Source organism: Entelurus aequoreus, linkage group LG26, assembly GCF_033978785.1.
Source record: "Entelurus aequoreus isolate RoL-2023_Sb linkage group LG26, RoL_Eaeq_v1.1, whole genome shotgun sequence".
In the NCBI taxonomy this organism is placed as follows: domain Eukaryota; kingdom Metazoa; phylum Chordata; class Actinopteri; order Syngnathiformes; family Syngnathidae; genus Entelurus; species Entelurus aequoreus.
The window spans coordinates 17,439,208-17,457,700 of NC_084756.1; the positions used below are offsets into that span (position 1 = coordinate 17,439,208).

Genomic DNA, 18,493 nt, shown 5'->3' on the forward strand with positions numbered 1-18,493 from the left:
AGCTAGCTCTCCAACCATCTAAAATAATTCAATAAGTCCACAGTGACGTTTTGGTGAATTTTCTGAGGAATTTGTGAAACTGGAACAACACAAAAAGAACGCCAGTCTTAAGTTAATAATACTTATACAGACACTTGTAAACGTGTGACAACGCTAGCTTCATTACAATACAATAGCACGTACAATGCACAAAAAACACTCCACATGAGACATTGTTGTAAGTATGAATTGTTTTAGTTGTACTGTAAATCTTACAAATGTTACTTGGAGTGATAAATGAAGAATCCACACGAGTAGAAACGCTATTAACGATTAGAAGACAGAGCAGCACTTGTACTTCTGGTTCAAAGCAATAAACCGCAAGAAGCACTGTCGACATTCGCTCAGCAGCACTTGCAGTGAGCGAACTCGTCCAAAAGATGGCGCCATAGCACAAACATTTTCAGTGTCATTGCATGTGTTTTATGAAAATTATTTGCATTGAGGCGTTCAGCACAGAAAAATCCATAAATTAGCTGCGCCGTTTTATAAGCCGCAGGGTTCAAGGCATATGAAAAATAGGAATTTACCACATATGCACGCATGTATTTTGTTGACAAATATATTTCCATGTGTTATCGTACTTTAGGGCACGTGAGGGGAACCAACATGGAGGTCTGTCCATCCCAGACGAAACAGCTGACACGTGAGCGAGACACCTCTGAAGGACCGGAGAGCGCAGGATGGAGAAGATTTGACAGCCCAGACGCAAACCACCGATATGTGGACATGTCAGGGGGTGACACAGGAGACAGAAGAGGACAGAAGAGGATTGAAGTCAAAACATTGCCTGCAAGACAGTGGAGGACAGCTGTGTCTAATTGCAGACACACAGAAGATACTGTCAATAAGGTATTTTTGTTGATGAAAATGTATTTGTTCTCTAAACCTACAAAACCAGTGAAGTTGGCACGTTGTGTAAATGGTAAATAAAAACAGAATACAATGATTTGCAAATCCTTTTCAACTTATATTCATTTGAATATACTGCAAAGACAAGATATTTAATGTTCGAACTGAGAAACTTCAATTATTATTTTTTTCTTCAAATAATTAACTTGGAATTTTACGGCAGCAACACATTGCAAAAAAGTTGTCACAGGGGCATTTTTACCACTGTGTTACATGGCCTTTCCTTTTAACAATACTCAGTAAACGTTTGGAAACTGAGGAGACACATTTTTGAAGCTTTTCAGGTGGAATTCTTTCCCATTCTTGCTTGATGTACAGCTTAAGTTGTTCAACAGTCCGGGGGTCTTCGTTGTGGTATTTTAGGCTTCATATTGCGCCACACATTTTCAATGGGAGACAGGTCTGGACTACAGGCAGGCCAGTCTAGCACCCGCACTCTTTTACTATGAAGCCGTGCTGTTGTAACACGTGGCTTGGCATTGTCTTGCTGAAATAAGCAGGGGCGTCCATAATAACGTTGCTTGGATGCCAACATATGTTGCTCCAAAACCTGTATGTACCTTTCAGCATTAATGGTGCCTTCACAGATGTGTAAGTTACCCATGCCTTGGGTACTAATACACCCCCATACCATCACAGATGCTGGCTTTTCAACTTTGCGCCTATAACAATCCGGATGGTTCTTTTCCTCTTTGTTCCGGAGGACACGACGTCCACAGTTTCCAAAATTTTTTTAAAATGTGGACTCATCAGACCACAGAACACATTTCCACTTTCCATCAGTCCATCTTACATGAGCTTGGGCCCAGCGAAGCCGGCGGCGTTTCTTGGTGTTGTTGATAAATGGCTTTGGCTTCGCATAGGAGAGTTTTAACTTGCACTTACAGATGTAGCGACGAACTATAGTTACTGACAGTGGTTTTCTGAAGTGTTCCTGAGCCCATGTGGTGATATCCTTTACACACTGATGTCGCTTTTTAATGCAGTACCGCCTGAAGGATAGAAGGTCCGTAATATCATTGCTTACATGCAGTGATTTCTCCAGATTCTCCGAACCTTTTGATGATATTACGGACCGTTGATGGTGAAATCCCTAAATTCCTTGCAATAGCTCGTTGAGAAATGTTGTTCCTAAACTGTTCGACTATTTGCTCACACATTTGTTGACAAAGTGGTGACCCTCGCCCCATCCTTGTTTGTGAATGACTGAGCATTTCATGGAAGCTGCTTTTATACCCAATCATGGCACCCACCTGTTCACCTGTGCGATGTTCCCAATAAGTGTTCGATGAGCATTCCTCAACTTTCTCAGTCTTTTTTGCGACAGGTGCCATCTTTTTTGAAACATGTTGCAGGCATCAAATTCCAAATGAGCTAATATTTGCAAAAAATTAAGTTTTTCTAGTTCGAATGTTAAATATCTTGTCTTTGCAGTCTATTTAATTGAATATAAGTTGAAAAGGATTTGCTTCATGGTATTCTGTTTTTATTTACCATTTACACAACGTGCCAACTTCCCTGATTTTGGGTTTTGTACATAAATATTCAGTTAGATGAGATATCACAGGGTTATGGTGACATTACACCTGTGTTTAATTTTGTATAAACAGGAACGAGAGGCGGCGGTCAAGGTGGAGTCCGAGCTCGCAGAACAGCACGGTGGAATCTCTGGACAAGAGCGTCAGCGAGCTACAAACACGGCTAACAATGCTGATTTCCATAGGAACTTTCATGTCAAGCCTTCGGAGTTTCCACAGCGAACATTAGAAATGCACAGCGATTCTTTGTCGGAGCAACCAAACCTGCAAGAAATGCATTCAAGTCTGGCCGTGTCTGTCGAATCGACACAATCTTTGGTACAAAGTGAGGCCAACGCCAGGCTAACGCAGATATTACAAGACCAGAATGAAACCACGTCCGCTGAAAAGCCAAGCCCTAATGTGGACGATAACACGGCGTCTTGTTTTTTTGTCAAATCTGAATTGCAAACTTCTCCACAGACACCAAATCCCTCGACTGTTGCCAAAACCCAGCAGTCCACAGACATCGGCCACGTTTGTCTATGTGGTGACTTCAGTCCACGCCATACTTTGACAGGAGAAAATAACCTTTTAGAAGGTACAAGTGTGAACCAAGCTAAGACGTTACTGCGACCAAGAACTGATGACCAAGACCAAGCTGCACCTGAAAGCTCGTTGCAGAGCATCCACTCTCACGGAGACGCCGGCCAACGCCACACGGTCTTTTTGGTGGATCCAGCGGCCGAATGCTGGTCCGGGGGAGCAAGACCTTTGCCGAGCTGCCAGGAGTACACAGAAGACACCAGCAGCAGTGACGATGAAGGCAAGCTCATCATCGAGCTTTAATCCGCATTGTCAACACCAACATATAGCAAAGGTATGACGCAAGCAAAAATGCAAATATCATACCAAAATCAAATATTTATGTAAAAGGAGTAATGTGTATAATACAAATAAAGGATCCAATATTATACATGTTCTTATTTTTAATTAATTGCAATATATCAAAAAAATGTGTATCTATATCATTAACAGAGTGTGCCTAAGCTATGACACAGGCACAACTGCATAACAAAATTAGAGAGAGAGAGACTACATACATGTATATATACATATATACACCTAAACATACATATATAATATACAAACCCCAAAACCAGTGAAGTTGGCACGTTGTGTAATGGTAAATAAAAACAGAATACAATGATTTGCAAATCCTTTTCAACTTATATTCAATTGAATAGACTGCAAAGACACGATAAAAAAAGTTGGCACAGGGGCATTTTTACCACTGTGTTACATGGCCTTTCCTTTTAACAACACTCACTAAACGTTTGGGAACTGAGGAGAACGTATTTTTTACAATAAAATATGTTCAGGAATGTTTACATAATTGAAGAATGCTGGTTGAAATGCTAGTGGACTATATAGAAGGTGAAAAATGTTTAATATTGAAATACTTTAATAGTAGAAAATTATTTCAATGTTGAAATCGATTTAATGTTGAAGATCGGAAAGTAAACTGAAATGTACTCTGTCTATAGAAATGATAAATGTATGTCGTAAAAGTTGACTTTAAACTATATGACTCAAAGATGTAAAATCATATAAAAAATATTTATGCATTTGGACCCTCCAGGACTTAAACCCACATTACCTGGGTGAAAGGCAGATGTGTTATCCATTCGGCCAAACATCCCAGCGGTCAAGATGACGTCCAGACTTTTGTTGTTAAAGGGAGAGATTCAATTGTTGAATTGATTGATTACACCGAGATCTTTGCTGCAACAGAACATTTGTACACATTTTTGGGGATAAATGAACATCTTACTTTACAATAGAATATGATACCTGATTGTATGAAACATTTACTTGCATACCAGCCAACATTTAGAGAAAAACAAGTTGATACCATAACTTACACTGATACAGGAGATCCATCTTGTGCTTGAATCCATATCACCTACATGACACACTGCACCATAGCATATGTTGCTGATATATATTAACCTAAACATGATTACTTAAATGCGAAGTTCCCAATAAAGTATATTACTATAGCACAAAAAAAATTAAGTTATAGTACTTAAATAAACTAACATTAACATACTGCAAATGAGCCAATAAAGTGATTATTAATAGAGAGACAAAGGTGGCTGCCAATGTTAAACTTTAATGCAATAGATCAAAATGACATCTTTACCCAGAATGCATTCCTGCGTAAGTATTGCATTTTTTCTCATTTCAGACTAAATGTGTTTAAATATGTTTTAAGATCATGTTGAGTATTTACTTGCCTTCAAGGTTATTTTCAGGGAGAAAAAAGGCAATTGTAAGTGAGGAACGGTGGGATGAGTCCCAATTGTATTGTCCAATATTTAGGAAAATCATGAATACTGTAAAAACTGGGATTTTTGGGGGGTTAAAAAAAAGACCAAGTTTTATTGTCGTAATCAAGATGAATGTTTTAATGGTGGAATGGATTGAATTAGTTGAAAAATGTGGAGGGAGTAGTTGAAAGAAAAAAAGGGCAAAAAAACATGAAAATTATGATTTACTGTAAAATCTGTAATATTTGGAAACATTTGTTGAATGAGCCCGCATGTCCTGAAAGCGCTGAACGTTTTGACGCTTGAACGGGATCAATCGGATGAACGGTTTGGGAGTTAAAAAAATGCTAAGGAAGAATTATAATAAATCCACCATGTGTGAAGGTCGCAGGAGTGCATATTTGTCCATAAGTTGTTTATATTCAGATAAGGAAAGCCCAATAATAGCTTTCATGGTTGTGGCCATATTGATATCCAATTTTGTAACTGGTACGTCATTAACTCAGGTTATGTCTTTCTCAGCTTCGACTTCCAACTTCCGAGGTTAATGGAACGCACCATTAGCAGTACTGTAGTGTTTCTGTGTAGACACTGCATTTAAATTGATTTTAAGTCTTACGATGTCGTACAAACGTTCTGCGTTTTCGAGGGCTTCCGGTACAGAATCTAAGTCTCAGGGGAAGCAGCTTACTGTCGAAGAATATGTAAACCTCCTCTGATATTCTAAAAGAATGGAAAAGGTCGGAATTCATACAGGTAAAGTCGGATAGTCCTCACCACCCCGTAGTTGACTTTTAAAGATGGCTGTTCTGAGTGTAAACAATAATAGTAATATCCGCTGTTAGCACTTCAGACTAGTTTGTCGCACTAAACCAGTCATATAAGTTGTAATGCTGGAAGAATATACAGTATATGGTAATGTACAGGTGAAACTACAAAAATGTGAATATCATGCAAAGGTTCAATTATTCCAACTCATGACATTTTAAGCCTATTTTTGATGTAGTTTGGATTATTATGATTTATGAAGACCTTGAAATCAAAATCTGAGAAAAGTTGTGGTTTTCAAAAACTGTAAGCCATGATCACTAAAATTATAACAAAAAATGCATGACATTCTAAAAATGAAAAAAACAAACATTAAAAAATATATTTTTGTATGATTCAGTTTTTGACAAAAATGTTGCCCGGGTTTTAGTATACTGTCTTGGTCAGATTGTGTAAAACAAGTCTGTTAGCCTGCATATGAGTCTGTGGAATGGAGAATCCGAACAAAGAATTCCACGCACCGGGGACTCAGTTTCTGTACTTTTATATTTATTGAGTACAACTGTAAAATAATCCACCATGGGGCAAAGAAAGTTGTGTGTGCCAGCACTTTGATAAAGAAGGTGAGAAGCACTATGGAGTTCAAGAGATAACTTGTAGTGAAGTGGCTCTTCTCTACCTCTCCACTCATCGCCGTCTTTGCTAACAAGAATCTTCAATAAAAGATACAAGTGATGTTAAATGTTCACTAATACATTTAATTAATCATTTATATGTATTTCAAATTTGATGCATGTAAATCTAACATTATGTTTTATAAAATATATTTGGGTGTCTAGAACACTGATTGAATTCAAGTGATTTCTTATGGGAAAAATCACTTTGGATTTTGTACGATTCGTTTTTTTCATTTAACATTTTGTAAGATATTAATACGAAAAACCGAGGTACCCGTGTACTTGTTTTGCCTGCTCTATGTACATGAATACTTGATTACAGAGAGTCTTTAAGAAAACAGTCATGATCAGGATGTGAATGAAAAACAGCAAGTCAGTTCGAGGATGTCATGGTCACCTCTTTAAAAGACTATTAATGGCTTTCATTTCGTCGGTGGACAGAGGTGAAAGCTTGTAGCCTCTCAGCTCAGGTTTCCCTACAAAAACAGAAAAGACATCAGTCACTTGATAGCAGACGAGGACTTGGCACATCTGCTCAGATTTGTTTGGTCTAAGGACTGTGAAATATTAGCTTCAACAGTGCACTTGATCTATTCACTAATCCATGCAAACAAGCTAACTCCTCTTTGAAAGTGATATATTTCAATGTGGTGACTTTAGATTTTGGATAGGGTTTGTTTTATATTGTTCATGATGTGACCAACTGGTGAATTGTATCCATTAGAATATGTTTGATTGTAACGTCAACATGCCTAGGAACTACAGTAACTTTGCTCCTGTTAGAGCAGTGGTTCTTAACCTTGTTGGAGGTACCGAAACCCACCAGTTTCATATGCGCATTCACCGAATCTTTCTTTAGTGAAAAATAAAATGTTTTTTTTTTCTAATTCAAGACACAGTTATATGTTTTTGGTAACACTTTAGTATGGGGAACATATTGTAAATTACAAAGACTTAATTTAGAGTTTTTTGGATACTAGGGGAACATATTCTAAGTAACAAAGACTTAATTTAGAGTTATTTGGTTAGGGCCAGGGTTAGAGGGTTAGGGTTATAATAAGACCATGCCGAATAAGGCATTAATAAGTACTTAATAATGACTAGTTAAGAGCCAATATGTTACTAATTTGCATGTTAATAAGCAACTAATTAATGGTGAATATGTTCCCCATTCTAAAGTGTTACCATGTTCTATTACTGGTGCACAAAATGAACCATGTATGAACATTACCTTGTTCAAAGAACAAAACCAACTCAGTGCATAAACTCACAACAAATTACACACCTGCAAATCAGTGTGACTTCTGCTGTTGCCGTATCCGTAATACGCCGATAGGGAAAAGTTTTTATTTACACAATGAGTCGGGTGTGTTTTGACCTCCGCCGAACCCCTGAGCCAACTCACCGAACTCTTAGGGTTCGATCGAACCCAGGTTAAGAACCACTGTGTTAGAGGAATATTTTCCCACCTTTGGACAGGGTGAACTATACATCAGATCTTGTCTTATACATTATGTTTAGGGACATAACATGAATGCACCCTGTGTTTCTATCCTTGCAAATACACACACATTGCATCTCATTTAGTTTCCGGAGAGCAAAGAAGGGGGTGAGTGTCCTTCGCACACGTTACGTTAACTTTTATTTTCGATCTTTGCAAAGGTATAGCAACCAAGGCGGACAAAAGCAGATGATGACTGTGTCCATTTTAGACACTGCTTCGACCTTTAGCTAGCTTGGTTCATTCTCTCACAGTGCTGCTACAGTCATGGCCAAAAATATAGGCACCCCTGCATTTCTGTCAGATAATGCACCACTTCTCCCAGAAAATTGTTGAAATTACAAGCTGACATAGGCTCCAGCACCCCCCGCTACCCCACAATCTTGGTTCTCAAATCTTCTGAGTTATTTGCTCCTGTTTCTTTTCTCTATGCTGAGTGTGGTACACACAACACAAGGGTAGAGTCAACTTTTCTCCATTTTAACTGGCTGCAAGTGTGATTTTTATGTTGCCAGCACCAGTTACTTGTTACAGGTGAGTTTAATTACAAATTAAAGGAGCGTCACATGCTTAGAATACAACTATTTCTTACAATTTTGAAAAGGTGCTGATCATTTTGTCCAGTCCATTTTTGGAGTTCTGTGTAAAATAATATCAGATTTGGCTTTTTTGGGGTGTTTTTCATTTTGTTTCAATGCAAACAAAAGAAATAAACATGTGAATACCAAAGCATTTGTAACTTCAACAATTTTCTGGGAGAAGTGGTGCTGTCACGTGGGGGTCGCATCTTACTGCGTGGGTTGTTCTCCCGGGATGCAGACGGAACTCCGGACGAAGCGTTCAGGTAGAAATATGATTTATTGTCCATAAATCATACACAGTACAAACAGGCAGGAAACAAACAAAAGGAACGCATGCCGAACACACGGGAAGCTAAGGTAACAACTTAGCACCGGAATCATGAATTAGGAAACAGGAATAACCAAACGTAACAGTTGCATACAGCAAACAACGAAACCAGACAGTGTGTGACGAGCAAAGTGAATAAAAAGCTCTCTGATTAGTGCCCGGCAGCAGGTGAGCATACACGGACACTAATCAGAGGCAGCTGAAACCAATCAGCACCCATGGTAAGCAAAACAAACCCAGGGGTGCACAAAACAGGAACTGAGGGAGTCCAAAACTAACAGAACAAAACCTAAACAAAACATGATCCGGGCCACGGATCTTGACAGGTGCATTATCTGACAGAAATGCAGGGGTGCCAATATTTTTGGCCATGACTGTATGTGTGCTGCCATTTCTATTGTTTGTACTTACTTCTGTGTTGTAGAATGAATTGTTAAACTTCAATTCTAGTCATTATTATAAACAAAATGATCTGGGTGGACTCTCTGGGGGAGGGGAGAGGGGGCGCAATGCTACCACACTTTGCGTTTCCATTACCCCTAGAAATGCGCAAAACCTAAATATCACAATAAGAAACTGGTAATAGAAACACCCATATTTAAAAAAAAATCTCAAATAACGCTAAAACTTTTTTGCGCTCTCATGAGGTGTTTTTTGAGGCGTTTCGATATTGAAATGTTCCGCAAAAGCATGATGGAAACACTTTTTTCGCATTTACAGCTGGTCACATATAAACACCAACGCAGGACAACTGGGACAGACGGGTTGTCTTGTCTTGTCTCGCTTCCGATCGGTCGGCCGGAGAGAGAGCCGCAGGCTTGGAGAGACCCACATGCTCGAACAATGTCAAGGGGTGCCGTAAGGACGTTGCCTTTGAGCGATCACCCGCTGCCTTTGTCATCTAATGACAGCACCGCAACAGCTGTGGCTGCAATATGTTCCTAAAAGTGGAGTCTTCGCCGGATGAGATTTTACGAGAATTACGGCTCATGACATAAAACACCTACAAATTGCACAAGTACTTTGTCGAAAATTTTAGAAATATTGCTTTCATTTTGCGAAAAACTGTAATGGAAACGCAACTACTGTATGTTTGTGGACTCTCCCTGCTTCTTGTTTGTTTGTATTTGTTTATTTGAAGGACAATGTGGAGTTACATTAAGAAGATGGCTGAACCAGATTTAGCACCATGCTAATTTCCATCTGTAGTCCTTTTATGGCGCAATAACATCCACAATTAAAATTATACAGGATTAAAAATACAAGTACAATATATACAAGGTATTTGAGTTACAAATCAGTGGGCAGTCAAGTTACAGTATTTTAGCAGCTTCATTTAAAGTGCACCAGTTTTCATCAAGTCCACATAACAAATAAAGACATACATTATAAAAGACATGTTTGGTAAGCTGAATTTAAAAAATATAATAGCAAATCAAAATGTGAAAAAGTACAAATATATGCAAGTGGTTAAGGGTAAACAAACATATTTGTTCAGTGATTTTAGTGGTAGAAGAATGATAGTCTTTGCTATAAAAAGCTGCTAAGTTGCAGTACTAAGTGCAGTACTTCTCAAATAGTGTCTTTATTCATATAGTCAATAGTATTTGGGGGTATTACAAAATGCTGTCCTCTTGGAGGGGCGTGAGAAACAGGGGAATGAATAAATAAATATGATCTGGTTCTCAATTGTATTTCAATTACAGAGAGGTGTGAAAAAATGATTTTCTTTTGAGGGGGGTGCGTGAGAGACATCAGGTACTTCAAGTATTATTGTCTTTATTCAATATTAAATAAATATGATCTGGTCGTCAACAGTATTTATATTGGGGCGGGGGGGAGTTAAAATTGAGTTCTCTTGGAGAGGCGTGAGAGGTAGAGGGATCTTTCAGTATTAGTGTTCTCATTCATTGATAAATAAATATGATCTGTTTCTCAATAGTAGCGTATTTTCCGGACTATAAGACGCACTTAAAATCCTTTTTTTCCTCAAAACTCGACAGTGCGCCTAACCCGGTGCGCCTAACGTACGGAATAAATCTGGTTTTGCTTACCGACCTCGAAGCAATTTCATTTGGTACATGGTGTAATGATGTGTGACCAGTAGATGGCAGTCAAACATAAGAGATACGTGTAGACTGCACTATGATGGCAGTATGACTCAAGTAAACAACACCAACATTTTATATGTTCCATTGAAAATATAGAACATTACACACGGCGCTCAAAAATCTAGCAACATGTTTTAGTACGACTTTGGTAAGCTATGAAGCCGCTCCGCTTGATGTGCTTCAACATAGGAGTATTATTATGGTGTGGCGTATAAGGTAAGACAGATTATCTGGCATATGTTTCGCAATGTTATGCAAAAGCAACTTTTCTTACCTTCCGGTACCTGCTGATCTGTATTTGGGTTCTGCATAAATCCTGAAAAATTGCATGTGCCTGCCTTTGTAGTCCGTACCGATACCGTAGTCGATTAGCTTCTTCTTTTTCTCGATCTTCTTGTTATGGGAAATTCATTCTTCGCTGTTGCCATTTCTAATATAAAGTAGTGTAAAGTTCTTACTTATATCTGTCAGTAGACTCGCCATGAAAGCGCTAAAACATACCGTTGTAGTGAGTTTACATTATTCACCCAAGGAACTTTAGTTATTAGAGAGTTCTGGTCGGACGGTTTTTCACGGGACACATTTCCGGTGTTGTTGTTTCCGGATGAGGAGATGCTGCTCCGTTATTGATAGAAGTAAAGTCTGAATGTCATTAAAACAGTTAACTCCATCTTTTGACACTTCTTCCACTCCCGTTCTTGCACGCTACAACAAAGATGACGGAGAAAAGACGCTATCGAAGGTGAGCCACATAAATAAGACCGTCCACAAAACGGCGCATCCTGAAGCGACTGTCAGAAAGCGGCTTGAAGATGATCTGTAAAACATCATCTATGCAACATTTTGACCAAAGAACCACCATTACATGTTATGTAGACCACAAGGAAGTCTTTTACATTTAGAAAAAAATAATAATAGTATGACTCCTTTAATGTGCCCTATAATCCGGTGCGTCTTATATATGAAAAAAGATCAAAAATAGACCATTTATTGGCAGTGCGCCTTATAACCCGGTGCGCCCTATGGTCCGGAAAATACGGTATTTCATTTTGGGGAGGTATCATAATATATATATGGGTAAATATTTACCTCCACATTACAGCTTGAGAAAACGTAATAAAACCGTTCAAAGGAAGTGTGAGCGCTGACTTACTGGAGATCTTGTTGTTTACTGTTCTTACCTTGCATCTCATTGAGCTCGTTGACTTTAGCTTTTAGTGTGGTGTGAAGCTTATTGAGTTCCTTGTCCAGCACTTCCTGGTCTGCAGATGAGAAACCAAAAGCTCTCCATCTCGTATGAACACCAAGACAATTTACAGTTCACACTTTACCTTTCTGGATGACTTCTCTTGCTTTGGACTTGGGGAATTTGATGAACATGTTTCCAAAACAAACCTTCACTTTTTCTGCAAGGGACAACAACTCGGAAATTGAGCATTAAGGGTGTGACATCTTTTATGTCCAGTTGAAAGACAAAGGACCACTAACCTGAACATGTTTCATCTTTCAAGGCATTGAGTGCTTCTCTGTTCTTGTTTCTCTTCATGTCCAGGTCAACCATCTTAAACGCAAACGCACGCAACACAACAGGTCACATGAATATGGCTACAACAATTAATCAATTAATTAGAAAAAAGTTTCAAATGTTGTTGCTTTAATTATAGGTATGATTCAGGGGTCGGTCGATATATATTGATATTGTATCATCGGCCCAGCCCTGGTTAATACTCATTGAAAACTCGAACAAAAAGCAGCTGCCTCGTGTACAGGTAAGTAGGTCTGGGCGATATATCAAGTTTGTAAGATATATCGATATATTTTTAAACAAGATATGAATTAAGAAAAGATCGTAATATCGATATAATTTATTTCACGTTAAAATGACCAAACACCGCTTATTTGTTGTGTTCCTTGTTCTCCCCCGCTTCCCACTTCCTCTCAACACTCCATGACCTACTAAACCCCCACCCCCTTCCTCCTTCCAAGATGTGCTTGCACGTATAAGAACATCCATGATTGGTTGGTCAAATGACGAGAGAGAAGAGGGAATTTTCAAGCGGGCGATTTATATATTTAAAAAACTAGTGGAAGTTGGCAGAGGGACTCTCTTCCTTAGATTTTTCTTTTAGCGATGTAGACAACATCCAGGAAACCCACAATGTGTCTACTTGGCCACATTTGGACAAATGTATGCATCTGGATAAAACATTCATTTGAGTTGTTTACCATGTAAGCCCAAATCAAAACTTTTCTCCAGTTGCCAAGCCGGGCATATTTCGCACGAGAAATGCTGCCAAAAATGTATGGCGAAGTGAGGAAGATCATAGCCGCACAATTAAGTCAAGTCACTTACTTGGCGCTGACCAGAACCGTACGTGTGTGACAGTCCATTACATCGTCCACTGGGAATTAAAAAGTGCCTGCCTGCAAATGTATTTTGTATCTGAGTTTGATACATTTTGTATTATTTGCACAGCTATGTTATTTATTGTACGTAGAAATAATATTTTTCTATTTTATTTATGTTATGTAATTCTGTGCTACTTAAACAGTTTATTTTCTGTGCTGTTAATACCCATCTTGACTAACTGGGTTTATAAAAGTGTTTACAGTACAGTTGTCATTCACTTCAATTTCAGTGAATATCGCTCAAAATTCTTTATATAAATATTTTCACCGGAAAATATATAGAGATATATATCGAATATCCAGTTTAAAAGTAAAAATATATCGAGATATACTTTTTCGTCCATATCGCCCGGCCCTACAAGTAAGTGGTGATTTTAAATTAAATTTCTTTCATTGGATCTTCTTCCAGTATGCATGTCCACAATTATAGCGTGAGAAAGCTACTTATACAAACCCCGTTTCCATATGAGTTGGGAAATTGTGTTAGATGTAAATATAAACAGAATACAATGATTTGCAAATCATTTTCAACCCATATTCAGTTGAATATGGTACAAAGACAACATATTTGATGTTCAAACTAATAAACAGTTTTTTTTTTGCAAATAATCATTAACTTTAGAATTTGATGCCAGCAACACGTGACAAAGAAGTTGGGAAAGGTAGCAATAAATGCTGATAAAATTGAGGAATGCTCATCAAACACTTATTTGGAACATCCCACAGGTGAACAGGCAAATTGGGAACAGGTGGGTGCCATGATTGGGTATAAAAGTAGATTCCATGAAATGCTCAGTCATTCACAAACAAGGATGGGGCGAGGGTCACCACTTTGTCAACAAATGCGTGAGCAAATTGTTGAACAGTTTAAGAAAAACTTTTCTCAACCAGCTATTGCAAGGAATTTAGGGATTTCACCATCTACGGTCAGTAATATCATCAAAGGGCTCAGATAATCTGGAGAAATCACTGCACGTAAGCAGCTAAGCCCGTGACCTTCGATCCCTCAGGCTGTACTCCATCAACATCAGTGTGTAAAGGATATCACCACATGGGCTCAGGAACACTTCAGAAACCCACTGTCAGTAACTACAGTTGGTCGCTACATCTGTAAGTGCAAGTTAAAACTCTCCTATGCAAGGCGAAAACCGTTTATCAACAACACCCAGAAACGCCGTCGGCTTCGCTGGGCCCGAGCTCATCTAAGATGGACTGATACAAAGTGGAAAAGTGTTCTGTGGTCTGACGAGTCCACATTTCAAATTTTTTTTGGAAACTGTGGACGTCGTGTCCTCCGGACCAAAGAGGAAAATAATCATCCGGATTGTTATAGGCGCAAAGTTGAAAAGCCAGCATCTGTGATGGTATGGGGGTGTATTAATGCCCAAGACATGGGTAACTTACACATCTGTGAAGGCGCCATTAATGCTGAAAGGTACATACAGGTTTTGGAGCAACATATGTTGCCATCCAAGTAACGTTACCATGGACGCCCCTGCTTATTTCAGCAAGGCAATGCCAAGCCACGTGTTACATCAACGTGGCTTCATAGTAAAAGAGTGCGGGTACTAAACTGGCCTGCCTGTAGTCCAGACCTGTCTCCCATTGAAAATGTGTGGCGCATTATGAAGCCTAAAATACCACAACGGAGACCCCCGGCCTGTTGAACAACTTAAGCTGTACATCAAGCAAGAATGGGAAAGAATTCCACCTGAGAATCTTAAAAAATGTGTCTCCTCAGTTCCCAAACGTTTACTGAGTGTTGTTAAAAGGAAAGGCCATGTAACACAGTGGTGAACATGCCCTTTCCCAACTACTTTGGCACGTGTTGCAGCCATGAAATTCTAAGTTAATTATTATTTGCAAAAAATAAATAAAGTTTATGGTTTGAACATCAAATATCTTGTCTTTGTAGTGCATTCAATTGAATATGGGTTGAAAAGGATTTGCAAATCATTGTACTCTTTGATTGATTGATTGAGACTTTTATTAGTAGGTTGCACAGTGAAGTACATATTCCGTACAATTGACCACTAAATGGTAACACCCGAATAAGTTTTTCAACTTGTTTAAGTCGGGGTCCACTTAAATTGATTCATGATACAGACATATACTATCATATATACTATCATCATAATACAGTCATCACACAAGATAATCACATTGAATTATTTACATTATTTACAATCAGGGGTGTGGAGGGGGGGTAGGATATGGACAGCAAGTAGTGGACATAGAGAGAGAGAGAGAGAGAGAGAGAGAGAGAGAGAGAGAGAGAGAGAGAGAGAGAGAGAGAGAGAGAGAGAGAGAGAGAGAGAGAGAGAGAGAGAGAGAGAGAGAGAGAGAGAGAGAGAGAGAGAGAGAGAGAGATCAGAAGGCATAAGAAAAAGTATCTGCATTTGATTGTTTACATTTGATTATTAGCAATCCGGGGAGGGTGTTAGTTTAGGGTTGTAGCTGCCTGGAGGTGAACTTTTATTGCGGTTTTGAAGGAGGATAGAGATGCCCTTTCTTTTATACCTGTTGGGAGCGCATTCCACATTGATGTGGCATAGAAAGAGAATGAGTTAAGACCTTTGTTAGTTCGGAATCTGGGTTTAACATGGTTAGTGGAGCTCCCCCTGGTGTTGTGGTTATGGCGGTCATTTACGTTAAGGAAGTATTAAGGAAGTAGTTTGACATGTACTTCGGTATCAGGGAGGTGTAGTGGATTTTATAGACTAGGCTCAGTGCAAGTTGTTTAACCCTGTCCTCCGCCAGCCCACTTTGGAGAAGTGGGTAGGAGTGAGGTGGGATCTGGGGTGGAGGTCTAGAAGTAACCCGACTAGCTTGTTCTGAGATGTTTGGAGTTTAGATTTGAGGGTTTTGGAGGTGCTAGGGTACCAGGAGGTGCATGCGTAATCGAAAAAGGGTTGAACGAGAGTTCCCGCCAGAATCCTCATGGTGCTTTTGTTGACCAGAGAGGAGATTCTGTAGAGAAATCTCGTTCGTTGATTAACCTTTCTGATTACCTTGGTTGCCATTTTATCACAGGAAAGGTTAGCCTCTAGAATGGAACCTAGGTAGGTGACCTCATCTTTCCTGGTGATAACAATGTCACCCACTTTTATAGTGAAGTCATTGACTTTCTTAAGGTTGATGTGGGACCCAAACAGGATGGATTCCGTTTTACCCAAGTGTATGGATAGCTTGTTGTCAGCGAGCCAGGTGCAAGTTCTACAGAGCTCAGCACTGAGGATTTTCTCCACCTGTGACTTGTCCTTATCGGATACCAGCAGGGCAGAGTCATCCGCAAACAAAAACAATTCACAGTCGCGTGCCAATGACAAGTCGTTAATGTATATTAGGAACAGTAAAGGTCCCAATATACTGCCTTGAGGGACTCCACAGCTCACCGAGGGGGGGGGGGGGGCACGGTGCCGTTCACCTCTACCACCTGCTCCCTCCCACTCCGTTTATATTTACATCTAACACAATTTCCCAACTCATATATGGAAACGGGGTTTGTAGGTTTATTCGAGGAAGCAGCCAAATTCGACAGAACAGGGGCCCACACCGATATTATTCGTCCAGAATTTCTAGCAACGGTCCTGAATACAATTATAACTACTCTAAATTAGACATGATGAATAATGGTTTTAGAGACAACTGCGCCGTTGCATCCTAATTATACGTAAGTGTCGCTGAACAAAGTGGACTTTAATGAAATGACCGTTAAAAAGGAAAAATAAGTTTTAATTCACCATCAATGGTCTAAAACACGTTGAAATCTAATATATAAATGCCAATTTATTATTTTTAACTTACATCGTGTTCTAGCATAAAATAAGGTCAAAGGCTCATATGAACTAGAATAGTATAATTATATTATTTCCACCTGTTGTTTAGTTGTAAGGACATCTTCAGCTGCCTCTTCCACCTCTGATAAATACTTCACTACTCGCTGAGACTCCGCGTCCATCTGGGATCCGGTGTATACTTTCTTCTTTTGCTTCTTGTTCACCGTTTACTTCCTCTTCTACTACGCCTTTGTTTTATAAATGTATAGCAGGCGTAGATAATCGTATATATGTCTTTTATACTCTTTTTTTACATTTGTTTGTCACCGCATCGTCCGTACCGGAAACATAGTCGAGTTGGCGCATGCGCGGCGCACCCGACGTCACTTCCTGTTGACTTATTTTACGACATCTGTTTTACGGCAGTTATGTTTGTGCACAATCGTGTTACCATTTTATTTTTATTTTTAGTCATCTTAATTTCAATAACAATATAATATTGAAAATGACATACAAAACAAACATTATATATCAAGGGAGACATTTTAAAACGGTCGCTGTCTGTCACCAGGGTGACAATGGACTGTCATTACAGGATCTGGGAGGTATTATATTTATATGTAATTCTTGTATTTGTTTATAATTGTTTTGATATATTCTATACTGTACATTTGATTTTTTTTTAAATAGTTTTTAAAAATAATTAATGTATGATTTCTTAATAAAATATAACTTTTGGTCCAATAAATGTATATATACATCAATTTTCTACCGCTTGTCCCTTTTATGTTTTACATTATAATAAAAGGAGATCTTATTCATCTCATAATGTGAATCAACTTCAGTATTTATTCATAAGAACTTTATTTATTGCTATTTATTCGTTTACTTACTAATTTGTCCATCCATCCATTTTCTACCAATTGTCCCTTTCGGGGTCTAATTTTCTAAATGTATTTATTCATTGTTGTTACGGAATGAGTAGTACTCAATGTATTAGTAATTGCTATGATACGAAAAGGGGTACGATTAAATAAGCTCTGCTTCTTCCTACTCCTGTTCAGACATGCTGTAATGAGAAACTGTAACTATGTGATGTATAATATGTATAATAATGTAACTGTATGCAAGTTTGCAATATTCTGCCGCCACCACCACGTGTATGGATGCACTGAAAAATATGAATAATTACACCAAAGTATCTCTAAACAATTGTTTAAATGGATATGAGTGCAGCCTTTTAATGTAAAGAAATGTAAAGTGCTTAAAAAAATGTTTTAATTGTCAGTAAATAGTGTGAACACACAGAGTCCCTCTGTTTGTACACAGCTAAGATGCATTTCTTAAAGGGTGCTAAGTGTCTATTACTGACCGACTGACTTAATGCATGTTGCCATACTTCCAGTGTAACACACTTGTGCACTCAAAATAATGTGTAAGTACACGAGTGCACGATGATCGAGACACACCCTGAGTGGAGTAGTTACACAAGGGGTGTCAAACTCATTTTAGATGGGGGGGGACACATAGAGAAAAAT

At 38.7% G+C, this 18,493-nt stretch overlaps 1 protein-coding gene across 8 annotated transcripts; it reads right to left on the reverse strand.

The window, feature by feature from the left end:
* Positions 1-161: 161 nt before the first annotated feature.
* pdrg1 (p53 and DNA-damage regulated 1) lies at positions 162-17,368 on the reverse strand. Of its 8 annotated transcripts, none has more exons than XM_062037506.1 (8): positions 17,054-17,367; positions 12,256-12,328; positions 12,099-12,173; positions 11,949-12,029; positions 6,644-6,722; positions 4,129-4,193; positions 3,136-3,250; positions 163-700 (listed from the first exon to the last, which is right to left on the reverse strand). In XM_062037506.1, exons 1-8 carry the CDS (start codon positions 17,135-17,137, stop codon positions 625-627), a joined length of 648 nt encoding a protein of 215 aa, XP_061893490.1. In that variant the 5' UTR covers positions 17,138-17,367; the 3' UTR covers positions 163-624. The 8 variants fall into 8 exon arrangements, with proteins under 8 accessions (XP_061893487.1, XP_061893490.1, XP_061893488.1 ...); XM_062037505.1 differs by having other exon boundaries at positions 675-856; positions 17,054-17,368; XM_062037507.1 differs by lacking the exon at positions 163-700 and adding an exon at positions 757-829.
* Between the last annotated feature and the right edge of the window lie 1,125 nt (positions 17,369-18,493).